Genomic DNA, 14,101 nt, shown 5'->3' on the forward strand with positions numbered 1-14,101 from the left:
CACTGGCATTCCCGTACAAGATGACCTCTGCTGAGTGCGACAAGTCTCCCATTTAGTGTGCCCCATGCTTGGAAGTGGGCAGGATGAGGTGAGAGATGAGGAAAGGAAAAGAAGGGAGGAGAATGAGGAAGTGAGACACTGACAGAGAGGAGGGATGAAGTCATTAGTGTAGATAAATAGAGGACCTTCGAGAAGAAAGCTCTCAGAGCTCCAGCTTCTCATCTCTTCTTCCCGATGATGGAGACGGAGGACCAATCAGAGCTTTGCTTTCCACAAATCAGCAACATCTCTTGCAGGAAGCCCACATCTCATTGGTCTGAAGGTGTTCTTTTGACTGTTCTGCTGTACATCATCTGCATCTTCACTGTGGTTCTCAACCTGCTGGTCATCATCTCAGTCTCCCACTTCAGGCACATATCCAATGTTTTCGGATGTACTGTTGTGTTATTATGTAATATTTGTACAACGTGACTATGTTCATTGATGTCTTCTGTGGTGACCTTTAGGTATAACTGTCTTACCGAGATCTTCTTGAGCTTGTCTTTACCTATTCTTTGTCTCCAGGAAGCTTCACACTCCCACCAATCTCCTCCTCCTCTCTCTCGCTGTCTCTGACCTACTGGTGGGCTTCTTCCTGTGGCCTGGTGAGATCTACTTGAGAACATCCTGCTGGACTCTCGGTGATGTTGTATGTTCTTTGTATAATTTCTCATCCTTCATAGTGACATCTGCCTCCGTAGGAAACATGGTGCTGATATCAGCTGACCGTTATGTTGCTATTTGTGATCCTCTGCATTATAACACCAAAGTGACTGTGAAAAGAATTCAACTTTGTGTTTGTCTCTGTTGGTTCTTTGCTCTCCTCTACAGCAGTGCAATTTTGAAAGATGATCTGACGCATCCTGGAAAGTATAAATCATGTCACGGGGAGTGTGTTATTGTTATTGACTATTATGCAGGAGTTGTTGACCTTGTTGTGAGCTTCATCCTTCCTCTCAGCATCATCATCACGCTGTACATGAGAGTGTTTGTAGTCGCCGTGTCTCAGGCGCGAGCCATGCGTTCTCATGTTACATCAGTCAAACTACAACATTCAGTCACCGTCAGAGCAAAGAAATCAGAGCTGAAGGCAGCCAGGACTCTTGGTGTCCTTGTCCTTGTCTTCCTCATGTGTTTCTGCCCTTATTACATTGTCACTCTTGCAGGTGACAGCTTGTTAAGTGCCTTATTTGCTACATATGTGCTTAATGTGTACTATCTTAACTCCTGTTTGAACCCGCTGATATATGCCCTGTTTTATCCCTGGTTTAGAAGAGCTGTTGAACACATACTCACTCTGCACATACTGCAGCCTGGCTCCTCCGGGAGAAACATACTGCAGACTAGTTAAATATTCTTCCTTTTGTCTGCCTTGCTTTCGCTTGATCTTAAATTGTGATCATGTGAGCATGAGAGCAGATCGTGCTTGACTGTTATTTAACGTATTCACATTTACATGAACACTCAGAACATCAATGTTGTTAATATCTCCTCTTCATGTCAGTAGTGGATCAGATCGGATGTGTGTTTCTTTTATATGACAATAAAGTCTGGCAGCGTTCAGATGGAAGATTCGTAACTCTGGTGTGTCTTTTGGAACATTACCTGAGGCCGCACTATTTTGTTAGAATCAGAATAGACTTTATTGTCATTATTGCAGAACAATGAAAAACAGCTGAGCAGCTCCCTGTGTAGCAGCATAGCACGTATAGCACATTACATCACACGTACTGTATATGCAGTGTAGTGTATAAAGCAACCAAACAGCATTTAGAATGTAAAGGGTGATGAATAGTGTAGTGTGATATAGGCAAGTAAAGCGTGGTATGAAATTACGAAGAAATACGTAACTATGCTGGAGAGGTATAAAAATGTTTATAGTTATACAGTTATACGTAATCTCATTCATATGAATTCAATTATGCTCTTATAACGCATGGAAAACTCTATATTAACTCAACCTATAAAACATATTCATATAGTCCACACATGAATAAATAAGTAATAAAATATATAAGCATAGTACTGTTTTCAGACGCAGGGGGCATTGAATAGTTCAACTGCTGCAAAGCAAAACGCACACCTGTAAAGCAATGTAACCTTTAATTTGGTCTTTGCTATTATTTGAGTAGGAAGAGTAAATTGTTATGCAGCATTTTTTATGTATGCGCCACAGTATTATTGTTTTTAATAATCACTTTCTTTTATTTAGTATTTATCTTATTTATTCCTTCTTGCACTATAGTTTCGGCATTTGGTTCCTATGCATGTTTCTGGGTACCTAATAAGAGGACGGACTTGTGTTCAGAGAAAAGAGCATGTGGTTGTATACTTGAATAAAGCCATATCAAGAATGTCTTACTGTAGTGGTGATTGCAATGAAGGCAACAAAATATACCAACAGCCTCTGAGACTGGTGAGAGTCGAAATATTTGGGTTTCAGTACTAAAGAGTGGATGACAACTCAAAAGCAACTAGCTTAATGATAAAAAGGAGAGCCCAGCTGGAGAGGCTTTGTTATAAAAGTTCAAACACAGCCTAAAATGTGTAATGGCACAGGGAAAAAACAACTAACATGGAAGGTGCAGCCCTGCAGATGTCAAAACAGAGACGACATGAGAAGACCGGTCCAATGCCTTCATCCAGGTAGGGGAGGTGATACCCCAGGACATGGTCCCTAACCCCCAGGCCGCGGCGTACCGGGCCACACAGAAAGAAAAAATAATTTCCATTATTTCATTTTATTTTATGAAAAGTGTCCGGATTCTCTCTGTTACATCCGTTTCACTTGACACATGTCCATTGTGCGTGTGCTAACTTTATCTCAGATAGACTACTACTGTATTTTTACCATTTTTCTTTCACCTGATATTTGGTCTCAAATGCTGATACTATGTGGGAATGCATAAAGGTAAGTTTTGATGACTTATTGAGTGCTAATGTACACATTTGTCTCAAGTGAATTCATGCTAGCACACTGCCTTTTAGCACACACGTCAAACAGCGATGTAATCATCTCTCTGGAAAAACTTGGCTGGAACTTGAACTGGTGGATGGTGGGTCGGCATTCATTTTGTGCTTTTAATTTGATGTTATTCATGTCTTAGTTTTACACAATACATAATAAATAAGATAAATTACATCGCTATAATGCACGAACTCTTTCCAATAAACGACAGGGATAAATGTTGTTCTCTTTTTATGACAGTTTTATTTAATCACTGTACGGAAGTTAGTGTGACTGTACTTTATGTCCATTATGTGTTCTGTGTACAGTGCCAGTGACAAAGAAGTTAAATTAGGTTCATTTTAGGTATACAGTAGATTCGACTTCCATTAGCTGGTAACCTATCCGCAAGTAGGCTGTAATGCGAATGGTAGATGGAGCTGGAGAAAGAGTCGGTAAGCCAGTCTTACACAGTTGTAATTTCTCGTGCCGGCGGCGGTTGTTCAGCTGTTGTTTATTGCTTTGTTTTTTAAATGTTTCGGTCTTCTCCTTGCACGGTGGCAACTGCAGGCCCAAAACACAAGCAGTTTGCATGTTTAACATAAAAAGCCTAAAAAGTACAAACCTGTTACTTTACAAAAAATTGTTTTAATTGTCGTATTATATTTATCTTTTTTTTAATATTGTATACAGTAATCCAGTTAATTGGCTCCACATCCGACTGTGATAACTGAGTTTCTTAATTATTAAGTCAATATTTTCGTAGCATAGAAAACCTGTTTATGATCTTTATGATCTGTTTTTTATCATTATTAAAGCCCTCTGCACATTAAATAACACCTCTATAGTCACCTTTACACTTGTATTGCCCAATATAGTAGGCATAATACGAGTAAATAAGCCATTTCATGATCATGTGCATTACCGTAAATGTTTTCCCTAGGGAAGCTGTGTTGGGGCAGACAAGAAGTGACGCTGGGGGTTCAGAGTTGAGTTTCAGGTTTGCGTGAGTAACGGCTGCAATGGTGGCTTGTGTTTTAATTAGCTATTTTTATTAGGGGTTATAGTGAAATAATTCAAACCTGCAATAAAAGCGTGCTGTTCTGGCTCGTGTGTCTCACTGAGCATTACAGTAACATTGCTGACACCTAGTGACCAGTGTAGAGTACTACACATCATCGTCTGCATTTGAATGCTTTATGTTTGTATTTTAGTTCATTTAGCCATTTTAATGTTTGAAAATGCAATAATTTAGGGGTAAAAAAAAAATTGCTTAAAAATGCTAATTATAATAGGGTATGTGTAGGCTTTCAGTCGTACAGGAGTTGTCCAACGAGGGAAAGGCTTCTTGAGACGTCATCTGTACTTCTGTGAAGAATGTGTCGGACGTTTCGCTCCTCATCCAAAGAGCTTCGTCAGCGAACTAAAACGTGCTGGTAGCCTAGGCCTTAGATCCCTTTGATCGGAGGTGCTAATGGCAGGAGAGGATTAGACCACAACTCCTCCCAGTCTTAGTGTAAGTAACCAATAAGAGGAGGGTGTTGGCACACCAATTCCGCCCACTTTTACTGTATTTAAGGCCTAGGCTACCAGCACTTGTTAGTTCGCTGACGAAGCTCTTCGGATGAGGAGCGAAACGTCCGACACCTTCTTCACAGAAGTACAGATGACGTCTCAAGAAGCCTTTCCCTCGTTTAACAAATAATAGGCTGTATTCAACCACAAAACTGCATGATTTATGTATTTATATATATTTTTGAAAAAACGTGATAGAGTGAAGCTGCGAAAACCAAAACAGGAAGTGTCGAGGGACGACTGTAGTCTTCATTTTTCCTTTTTAGATATCTTGAAAAGGTAGTAAAAATCTTTAAATTTGTACTTGAAAAATAAAAGAATGTAGCTATGCTAAGAAGTTATATAGCCTACTATTATATGCTAAGTTATATACTGTATATTTGAAGGAAAAAACAGCTGCAGGCTGACGTTGTGTTGTAGGTGAGAAAGTGCTTTTCGCAACATAAAATTTAAGACCCAGAAGGGGTCAGTTTAATGAAAAATGGTTCCATATATGTTGACGTAGTATTGTCGACTTCCTCGTTCTCCCTAAGCAGGGTGAAACGACAACAAAACTGTCTAGTTACACAGCTTTTTTGCACATAATGACTTCCTGTTCTGTGCAAAATAAACAAAATAAGCAGTATAAACCTGGATTCTAGTATACGGGATTCTAGCAACTAACATTGCTAACATTGATTGTTAGCCACTGGAAGACAAGATAAGATATCTGTCAGATAAGGGGTAAGATAAGCTACTCCCAATACTTGATGCGGCCCAACCTTCACCAGGCTGTATCTCCAGTGGCCCCCAGGGAATTGAGTTTGAGACCCCTTGTATACTGCATATATTTCATAAATTGGGACGTGGAATTTATGGGGTTTTTTTATAAGTAGAAGGATACAAAAAAGTGGATCACCGTATTTGTGTTCATTCGTTCCCCTATTTGTTGAATTTGCTAAGAAGTGCGTATAAGACAAATAGACAAAGTGTGAGAATTTGACTCTGCGTCAAACAGTTCCATACGGGAACAGCAAAAACTAAAAATAAATGTGTAAAAAGTGTAGAAAAAAGTGTTTGCATGGTTAAAAAGTTGGATTATCTTGCGGTGAAGCACCATCAAAACACCAGGGCCTGTTGTTTGGCTACAATGTCTACAATGTCCATCATGACATCACCCTTCACCTTTGAGAAACTTTGACCCAATAAGGTTAGCTTGGGGGAGGTACAAGGGGTTGGATGAAGGCTCTTGAAGGTAAACCAGATGTATAATAGAGAGCTTTAGACGGAAAGCGGAGCTGCAGCTTCTTTTCCTGATGATGGAGACGGAAGACAAATCAGAGTTCTGCTTTCCACAACTCATCAACATCTCCTGCAGGAAGCCCGTATCTCATTGGTCTAAAGATGTTTTTTTGAGCGTTCTGCTGTCCATCATCTGCATCTTCACTGTGGTTCTCAACCTGCTGGTTATCATCTCAATCTCCCATTTCAGGTACATATTATTTTCAAGGCTCACATGAGGCTCACAAGTTTCCTTATGTCGTGTGCTGCATGATGTTTACACTACATGTGTGTTCATGTGTCCTTACCATAACGTGTATTCTACACCTCTTTAGTCCACTGAGGACATATGTTGCCTTCTTTATTTCTTCTTTGTCTCCAGGCAGCTCCACACTCCCACCAACCACCTGCTCCTCTCTCTCGCTGTCTCAGATGTTCTGGTGGGCCTCCTGGTGATACCAGTTGAGATCTACATGAGAACATCTTGCTGGACTCTTGGTGATGTTCTCTGTTGTCTGTGGGTCTACATGACTGTCACACTGACATCTGTCTCCGTAGGAAACATGGTGCTGATATCAGCTGACCGTTATGTTGCTATTTGTGATCCTCTGCATTATAACACTAAAGTGACTGTGAAAAGAGTTCAACTTTGTGTTTGTCTCTGTTGGTTCTTTGCTCTCCTCCTGTGTAGCATCATTGTGAAGGATCAGCTGGCTCATCCTGGAAAGTATTATTCCTGCTATGGAGAATGTGTCATCGGTATTGACTTTGAAGGAGGAATTTTTGACCTTGTTGTGACTTTCGTCCTTCCTCTCAGCATCATCATCACTCTCTACATGAGAGTGTTTGTGGTTGCTGTGTCTCAGGCGCAAACCATGCGTTCTCATGTTACATCAGTCAAACTACAACATTCAGTCAAAGGAAGAGCAAAGAAATCAGAGCTAAAGGCAGCCAGGACTCTTGGTGTCCTTGTCCTTGTCTTCCTCATGTGTCTCTGTCCATTTTACAGTCTTTCTCTTGCACATGACAAGAAAATAATGTCTTTGTTTGCAAAATATGCTTCTTATTTATATGAGTTAAACTCCTGTTTAAACCCGTTACTGTATGCCTTGTTTTATCCCTGGTTTAGAAGAGCTGTTAGACACATTGTCACTCTGCACATACTGCAGCCTGGCTCCTGTGGGGACAGCATAATGTAGCATGAAAGGAATGCTTTTTTTCTGTTATCTTCAGTCATCAAGCAGAGTGGATGTGTTACTAAAATTTCAATGAGGTATGGAAGCATTTGGGCTGGAGTTATGTAACCTTTTATACCGTCATACTGTACTGTGCAAAGGTGTGTTATTTTAAGAATGCTATTAAGATGACTTTGCATGATTATACCTAGTGGCTAGCATGTCAGCCTCACAATCAGGAGGTCTAGGGTTCAACTCCTGGAACACGTCGTTGTAGTTTTCATGTTCTCCACTTGCCTGTGTGGGTTTTCTCCGGGCACTCCGGCTTCCTCCCACATCACAAAAACATATATGTGTATGTACTGATAAAGGTTTTTCAGGACTGATACCGATTGTTAGTAGTTAAGGAGGCCGATAATCAATATTTGGAGCTGATATTCATTTGCAGTAAAAGTGTAAAAATCGGCGTATAGATGTTGAATAATACAAACACTTAACTTTGTTCAATTGCCTAAAACATGTTTATTTAAACAAACAAATAGAAAAAAAGCTCCACAAGAACGTGGAGTTCCTAGACTCAATAGCATCTCTTAGAAGTTGGATAAAAACTGAAATAAATAGCTCCCTGAATTGTTTCCACAGTAAATGAAGTAACATTGATATATACAGTAACTTATCTTTGTTTGGAGGTCAAACAAAATAAAACGTAGAGGGAGTTAACAAGCTCAGCAGCAACTCTTGTAACGTTAAATAAAAACTTGTGACATTCACGCAAACACACACTATTCTCCACATTACATGCATTCTCCCCATTGCTAATATATCGTCTGCTGAGCCTTTAGAGACACACCGGCGAATTAATGTGATGGTACAACAACCAGCCTCCACCTTGGTGTGCTTCCTTCCAATAAATCAAGTGCATTAAGTTTTTTACACGTTCTCGCTCTCAATCACAAACATGCTTTTACAATCACGGATTACTTTACTGCCAACATTATCAGCAGCCTACTTTCAAATAATTCACAGACATGTCGGGCGGGGCTACAATGTTAACGCCGCTCTTATATTATTCTGCTGCTCACTGCAATGGTAGTAGTAGTTGTGAGATGTCGAGCACTGGCATGTTTGTTACAAGTTCAAGACAGTTTTCTGCGTTTCCCTTGAAGTGTGTGTTTGCTCTCGGGACATTCTCCACACGAGAAAACTTCCCCCTTTGCACACTAAAGCGTGCTGTGGCTTGCTTGACCAATCAGATGGCGCCGTGGGTGGAGTAATGCTGGAGACAGAAGTCGCAGCCGGCAGGAGGGAGAGAGAGAGAGAGGCGTAGCTGCATCTGAACTGAAATAATCCAGTTTTGCATTGATTTCTTGATATCGGCACGTCGGATTTAAATAAAGGCCGAGACCTATGTACGTCACAATTCCAAATATCGGCACGGCCACTATTGGAAACTATAAATTAAACATAGGTATGTGTGTATGTGTCCTGCTGGTGGACCGGCTGGTGGAAAAAAGTCAGCTTGGATAGGCTCCAGCTCAACTGCGACCCGAATGAGGACAAACGCAATAGAAAATAGTTGAGTGGTGGTAGTAATTCGGAGAGACGTACCTCCTGAAAACAACCTCTTGAGAAAAATGACACTTCAGTCAAATAAAATAGAATAACTTCCCACTTAAGCATGACAATATGACGTACTTTTAACAACATAAAAAGTGATAGTGTTAACCTATAACCTCCAAAGTGGAAAAGGGACATAAAACCCATTCAACTGTAAATGATGTATGTAAATTATGTCACGCTCCGCATGTCAGGAAAAGACTCGTACACAAGCAGAGCTGTTTCAAAGTCTATTCTCTGAGCGACAGGCAGCCAGTGCAGAGACCTGAGTACTGGACTGATATGCTCATATTTCCTGGTTCTAGTCAGAACATTCTGGATATACTGCAGCTGTTTTACAGCTCTTTTAGAGAGCCTGCTGAGAAGGCTGCTACAGTAGTCTAGCCTGCTTGAGACAAAGGCATGGATTAGTCTCTCCAAATCTGTTTTAGACACTGATTTTGGTAATGTTTCTATGTGGTACAAGGCTGATGATATTATTGATTTAATGTGGCTGTTAAAGTTCAGATCTGAGTCCATTATTCCCCCTAGATTTCTAATGATTAGGTTTTAGAGAAAGTGTCTGAAGGTGACTGACAAATTTTCTGGGGGCCAAAGACAATGATTTCAGTTTTGTCTGAGTTTAGCTGGAGAAAATTGTTTGGCACTCGGATCTGTTTGATGCAGTGACAAAGTCAATCTGCAGGCGCATGTTCAGGACCATGTCAGTGACACGTAGATCTGAGTGTCGTCTGCATAGCTGTGGTAGGACACATTGCAGCTGCGTATTAGCTGGCCTAAAGGAAGCATGTACAGATTGAACAATAAGGGTCCCAGGATTGACCCCTTGGTAACCGCACACGTCATAGCCATTTCGTCTGATACACAGTGACCAATTCCAACAAAATACTTCCTGTCCTCCAGATAGGACTTGAACCAGTTTTGAGCAGCACCAGAGATTCCCACACAGTTTTTTGACCTCTGTAGTAAGATCACATGGTCAACTGTATCAAAGGCAGCGCTCAGGTCTAGCAGAACTAAAAGTGAGACTTTGTGCATCTTTGTTCATCTGTCACCTTGTTCAGAGCTGTCCCAGTGCTATGGTGGAAAATTGGAAAATATCAAACACATTGTTAGAGAGGAGAAAGTCAGTAAGCTCCTGGTATACAACCTTTTCTAAGACATTTCCCAAGAATGGCAGGTTTCATATGGGCCGATAGTTGATCGGTACCGTAGCATCAAGACTGCTCTTCTTCAGAAGAGACTTCATGACAGCAGTTTTAAGGGCCTTTGGAAAAGTTCCAGTCAGAAGTTAGATGGTAACTAGATGAGTGAGTTGTGGTAGCAAACTGCTCAGCGCAGTCTTTAGAAATCTCGTGGGTAACTCATCAAGGCAGCACCTTAATTCAGGCAGCACAACTCTCCCTTGTTCCACGCAAGGTTTGTTTGAAAGCATGTAGCTTTTCTTTGTTAACCTCATCATGAACCAGGAGTTTTGACTTGCGCCATTTCTGTTCGGCTCCTCGGCACTCCCTTTTCAGTGCCGTGACAGACTCTTCTTTTCTCTTCCTTTCTTTTCTCCTTTTCTTACTTTTAACCATTCTAACCTTGACAGCAGCAACACTTGATGTATAAGAGCTCAACAGATCATCAACGTTAGAACACGGAGTGTTTTCAAACCTAATCCTTGCCATAAAGTGCGTCCCTGTGCTGTCATTAATGAGTCTTCACTGAAGAGTCTGCAGGTTTGGGTGTAACAGACAGGTCAAAGAAAACACAAGTGATCAGACAAAGCAACATCCCCAGCATTCACATTTAGTGTGTCCTCTGCTGTGGGTAGGTTCAGTCACATGCTGAGTTAGACCAAGCATTTCCAGGACATCAGTGAGTTCCTTAGCATGCCTGTCATTAGCTACATCCACATGTACATTGACGTCCCTTGTAATGACCAAACAGTCAAAATCAGTGCACACAACTGAAAGTAATTCAGTTAAATTGTCAATAAAACAAATCTGTGGTGGTTTGTAAATGGTAATATAAAGTATGGAAGTCTGTTTTAACACCATTAACACACACTCAAAAGAGGAAAAAAAAGCCCAAATGACACTTTTTGGATGAGTATATTGTTCCTGAATATGGCACAAACACCCCCACCCCTTTGGTTTTGTTGTGTTTCAGATACAAAGTTGAAATGCGGAGCACGAGGCTCAATCAGGACAGCATTGTGTTTTTGTCGAGCCATGTCTCAGTTAAAAACATCAAAATCAAGATTGTAAAAGGAAATAAAATTATTGATTAAAAATTATTTATTAGTGAAATATCTTAATATCTACTGTATGTTTAAGATTAGCTAGAGTTGAACTGGACGCTGTGTTCTTGCAAGGAATGTGGATCACATTGCTTTGATCAGTGTGTCTCTTAACTAATCGATGTGGACTGACAGTGGTTATTGTTTAAGGCGAGAACACTCCCTCCCTGGGCCTCTGGTTGACATGAGGTTTAGCCAAGCAGAGGCCCTTGGTGTCCTAGACAACAGCATTGACACTGTTGGGAGTGACAGCTACCGGTGCCAATGGTAGAGGCCATGTCAGGAGTGAGGGGATGTCGGTAGATATCGGTATCAACTTTTTTCCCATCCATCCATCCATTTTCTATACCGCTTCTCCTCATTAGGTCACGGGGGCATGCTGGAGCCTATCCCAGCTGACTTCGGGCGACAGGCGGGGTACACCCTGGACTGGTCGCCAGCCAATCGCAGGGCACATATAGACAAACAACCATTCACACTCACATTCATACCTATGGGCAATTTAAGTGTCCCCAATTAACCTAACATGCATGTTTTTGGAATGTGGGAGGAAGCCGGAGTACCCGGAGAAAACCCACACATGAAAAACGATTTTTTACAAAAATGCTGTATAGATGGACATTTTAATGTTCCCATGGCCAGGATGACACCATAGTTTGTTCACATACAGTGCAAGCCCACCTCCTTTGCGCTTTTCATCAGCTCTTATGTCCCTGTCCGCTCTGACGGCACTGAAGTCGGCTGGCTCCCCATGTTAGCATCTGGGGCGCTAGCTGTCAGCCATTCAGTGAAGCACAAATGAGCTGCACTCCCTGAAGGCCTTGACGTTCATGCCAGCTCGTCAATTTTGCTAAATATTGTTGGAGGAGACGTGCTGGGGCAACTGATTATGGCTCAACAACAATTCATCATTGCTGCTTTCTCTTTCTTAGCAGGAATCACAACACTCTTTCATTGTATTGCCAAGCACTTGTGTTGTAAATGTGCCGGTTAAACATACCGTATTCACAAATATACGGGCCTTGATGCTCCCTGTATGTCTGTCAAGAAAAGCTATTGTCTTGTGTGCATGTTGAGCAAGAGATAAGCGACACCCTACTTTAAAAATCAGGGGTTTTCTCAGCAGTCAAATTATTATCTACAGTATGTATGTTTGTGTCACACAATACCACCATTTTATTTTACGTTAGGTTTATTTGTGGAATGTTTACAGTATGAACATATTGCACTCTGTTGATATGGACGCCTGTTATAACAATAATGTCAATTTCAGTTATTTGTTTTCTGTAAAAATTACTGCGGCACAGTTTAACAATGCTCTCACATTTCTCTTGTTTTTGCCAGTAAATGACCTCATTTTTCTGATATAGTAGAAAACCTATATTAGGTATATGGATCCAGTTAAAAAGGACAGACCAGAGGAATATCTTCAGTCCACCTTTATTTATTGCCAATTTTTATGAACATGTTTACAATATGTACAGAAGAGGACAGATGCACAACCTCAATGCTCCTAAAATTCATGTAGAAGCATTTGAAAAATGAAGCATTTAAAAAAAAAACAGTTGCCTGTAAACTGTACGAAACATGCCAGTTTAGGAAAAAAACGGCATTGTCCGCTTTTTTGTCTACAGTATGTTTTCCCCACAGGAGCCAGGCTGCAGTATGTGCAGAGTGACAGCATGTCTAACAGCTTTTCTAAACCAGGGATAAAACAAGGCATATATCAAAGGGTTTAAAAAGGAGTTGACGTCAAACAAATACTGACTGTACTTTGCAGATGAAGAAAAGGTTGAACTTGCAAGGGAAACAATGTAAAATGGACAGAAACACATGAGGAAGACAAGGACAAGGACACCAAGAGTCCTGGCTGCCTTCAACTCTGATTTCTTTGCTCTTCCAGTGACTGAATGTTGTAGCTTGACTGATGTAACATGAGAACGCATGGCTCGCGCCTGAGACACAGCAACCACAAACACTCTCATGTACAGTGTGATGATGATGCTGAGAGGAAGGATGAAAACCACGACAAGGTCAAGAATCCCCTCTTCAAAGTCAACAGTAACGACACACTCTCCATAGCAAGAGCTACACTTTTCCGGATGAGCCAGTTGATCCTTCAAAATGATGCTACACAGGAGGAGAGCAAAGAACCAACAGAGACAAACACAAAGTTGAATTCTTTTCACAGTCACTTTGGTGTTATAATGCAGAGGATCACAAATAGCAACATAACGGTCAGCTGATATCAGCACCATGTTTCCTACCGAGGCGCATGTCACTGTGAAGGACACATAGTTATATGACAAGCACAGAACATCACCAAGAGTCCAGCAGGATGTTCTCAAGTAGATCTCACCAGGCCACACCAGGAGGCCCACCAGAAAGTCAGAGACAGCGAGAGAGAGGAGGAGCAGGTTGGTGGGAGTGTGGAGCTGCCTGGAAATAAAGAAGAAATTAAGAAGGCAACAAATGTCCTAAGTGGACTAAAGAGGTGTACAAAACAAATCAACGAAGACATTAGAGTGAGGGCGCATTGATAAACATGTTGCACAACTCCAGAATATAAATGTCATGCAACATGCTACATCAAGAAAATGTTGCTGTGAACCTTGAAAAAGAATATGTGCCTGAAGTGGGAGATTGAGATGATGACCAGCAGGTTGAGAACCACAGTGAAGATGCAGATGATGTACAGCAGAACAGTCAAAAGAACATCTTCAGGCCGATGAGATGAGGGCTTCCTGCAGGAGATGTTGATGAGTTGTGGAAAGCAGAGCTCTGATTGGTCCTCCGTCTCCATCATCAGGAAGAAGACGTGATGAGAAGCTGAAGCTCTGACAGCTTTCCATCTCAACTTCTCTCCTTACACATCTCATTTATGTTTTCAAAAGCCTTCGTCCAACCCCTTGGAGATCCCCCAAGCAAACCTTATTGGGTCAAAGTTTTTCAACGTTGAAGAAGGTATGATGTCATGATGAACATTGTAGCCTATCAACATTTTTATGAATATTAAACATTGCTATTCATGGCATGATGTGTTGATGCCCCCCCCCCAGTCCACAACAAAATTATCAAACTCCTTTTTAAAACACTTTTAATTATACTTTTTTTTGTTTCTGAATGGAACAGTTTGCCCAGAAATGAAAAGCTCACTTTGTCTATTTGTCATACATAATTCTTAACAGATTCTACAAATGG

General features: G+C 41.1%; 3 protein-coding genes across 3 annotated transcripts; 2 read left to right on the plus strand and 1 right to left on the minus strand.

Moving 5' to 3' along the window:
* The first annotated feature begins 234 nt into the window (after positions 1–234).
* On the plus strand, positions 235–1,390 carry LOC129187323 (trace amine-associated receptor 13c-like). The gene is made up of 2 exons (XM_054786417.1): positions 235–410; positions 565–1,390. The coding sequence occupies exons 1-2, from the start codon at positions 235–237 to the stop codon at positions 1,388–1,390; spliced, it is 1,002 nt and encodes a 333-aa protein (XP_054642392.1).
* A 1,264-nt stretch (positions 1,391–2,654) lies between these two features.
* LOC129187326 (trace amine-associated receptor 1-like) lies at positions 2,655–7,020 on the plus strand. Its single transcript, XM_054786438.1, has 5 exons — positions 2,655–2,685; positions 3,086–3,095; positions 3,930–3,992; positions 5,919–6,032; positions 6,204–7,020. Exons 1-5 carry the CDS (start codon positions 2,655–2,657, stop codon positions 7,018–7,020), a joined length of 1,035 nt encoding a protein of 344 aa, XP_054642413.1.
* Positions 7,021–12,528: 5,508 nt separating this feature from the next.
* LOC129187733 (trace amine-associated receptor 13c-like) lies at positions 12,529–13,706 on the minus strand. Its single transcript, XM_054787361.1, has 2 exons — positions 13,531–13,706; positions 12,529–13,339 (listed from the first exon to the last, which is right to left on the minus strand). Exons 1-2 carry the CDS (start codon positions 13,704–13,706, stop codon positions 12,529–12,531), a joined length of 987 nt encoding a protein of 328 aa, XP_054643336.1.
* Between the last annotated feature and the right edge of the window lie 395 nt (positions 13,707–14,101).

The sequence above is a fragment of the Dunckerocampus dactyliophorus genome, chromosome 9 (genome assembly GCF_027744805.1).
Source record: "Dunckerocampus dactyliophorus isolate RoL2022-P2 chromosome 9, RoL_Ddac_1.1, whole genome shotgun sequence".
Lineage (NCBI taxonomy): Eukaryota > Metazoa > Chordata > Actinopteri > Syngnathiformes > Syngnathidae > Dunckerocampus > Dunckerocampus dactyliophorus.

Excerpts from the sequence above, each read along its gene's own strand:
- LOC129187323 (XM_054786417.1), top strand. The coding sequence starts at position 235 with ATGATGGAGACGGAGGACCAATCAGAGCTTTGCTTTCCACAAATCAGC. Across the intron at positions 411-564 it reads ATCTCAGTCTCCCACTTCAG|GAAGCTTCACACTCCCACCA; the intron begins GCACATATCCAA and ends CTTTGTCTCCAG.
- LOC129187326 (XM_054786438.1), top strand. The coding sequence starts at position 2,655 with ATGAGAAGACCGGTCCAATGCCTTCATCCAG. Across the intron at positions 3,993-5,918 it reads GAGTTGAGTTTCAGGTTTGC|GAAGCCCGTATCTCATTGGT; the intron begins GTGAGTAACGGC and ends CATCTCCTGCAG. Across the intron at positions 6,033-6,203 it reads ATCTCAATCTCCCATTTCAG|GCAGCTCCACACTCCCACCA; the intron begins GTACATATTATT and ends CTTTGTCTCCAG.
- LOC129187733 (XM_054787361.1), bottom strand. The coding sequence starts at position 13,706 with ATGATGGAGACGGAGGACCAATCAGAGCTCTGCTTTCCACAACTCATC. Across the intron at positions 13,340-13,530 it reads ATCTCAATCTCCCACTTCAG|GCAGCTCCACACTCCCACCA; the intron begins GCACATATTCTT and ends CTTTATTTCCAG.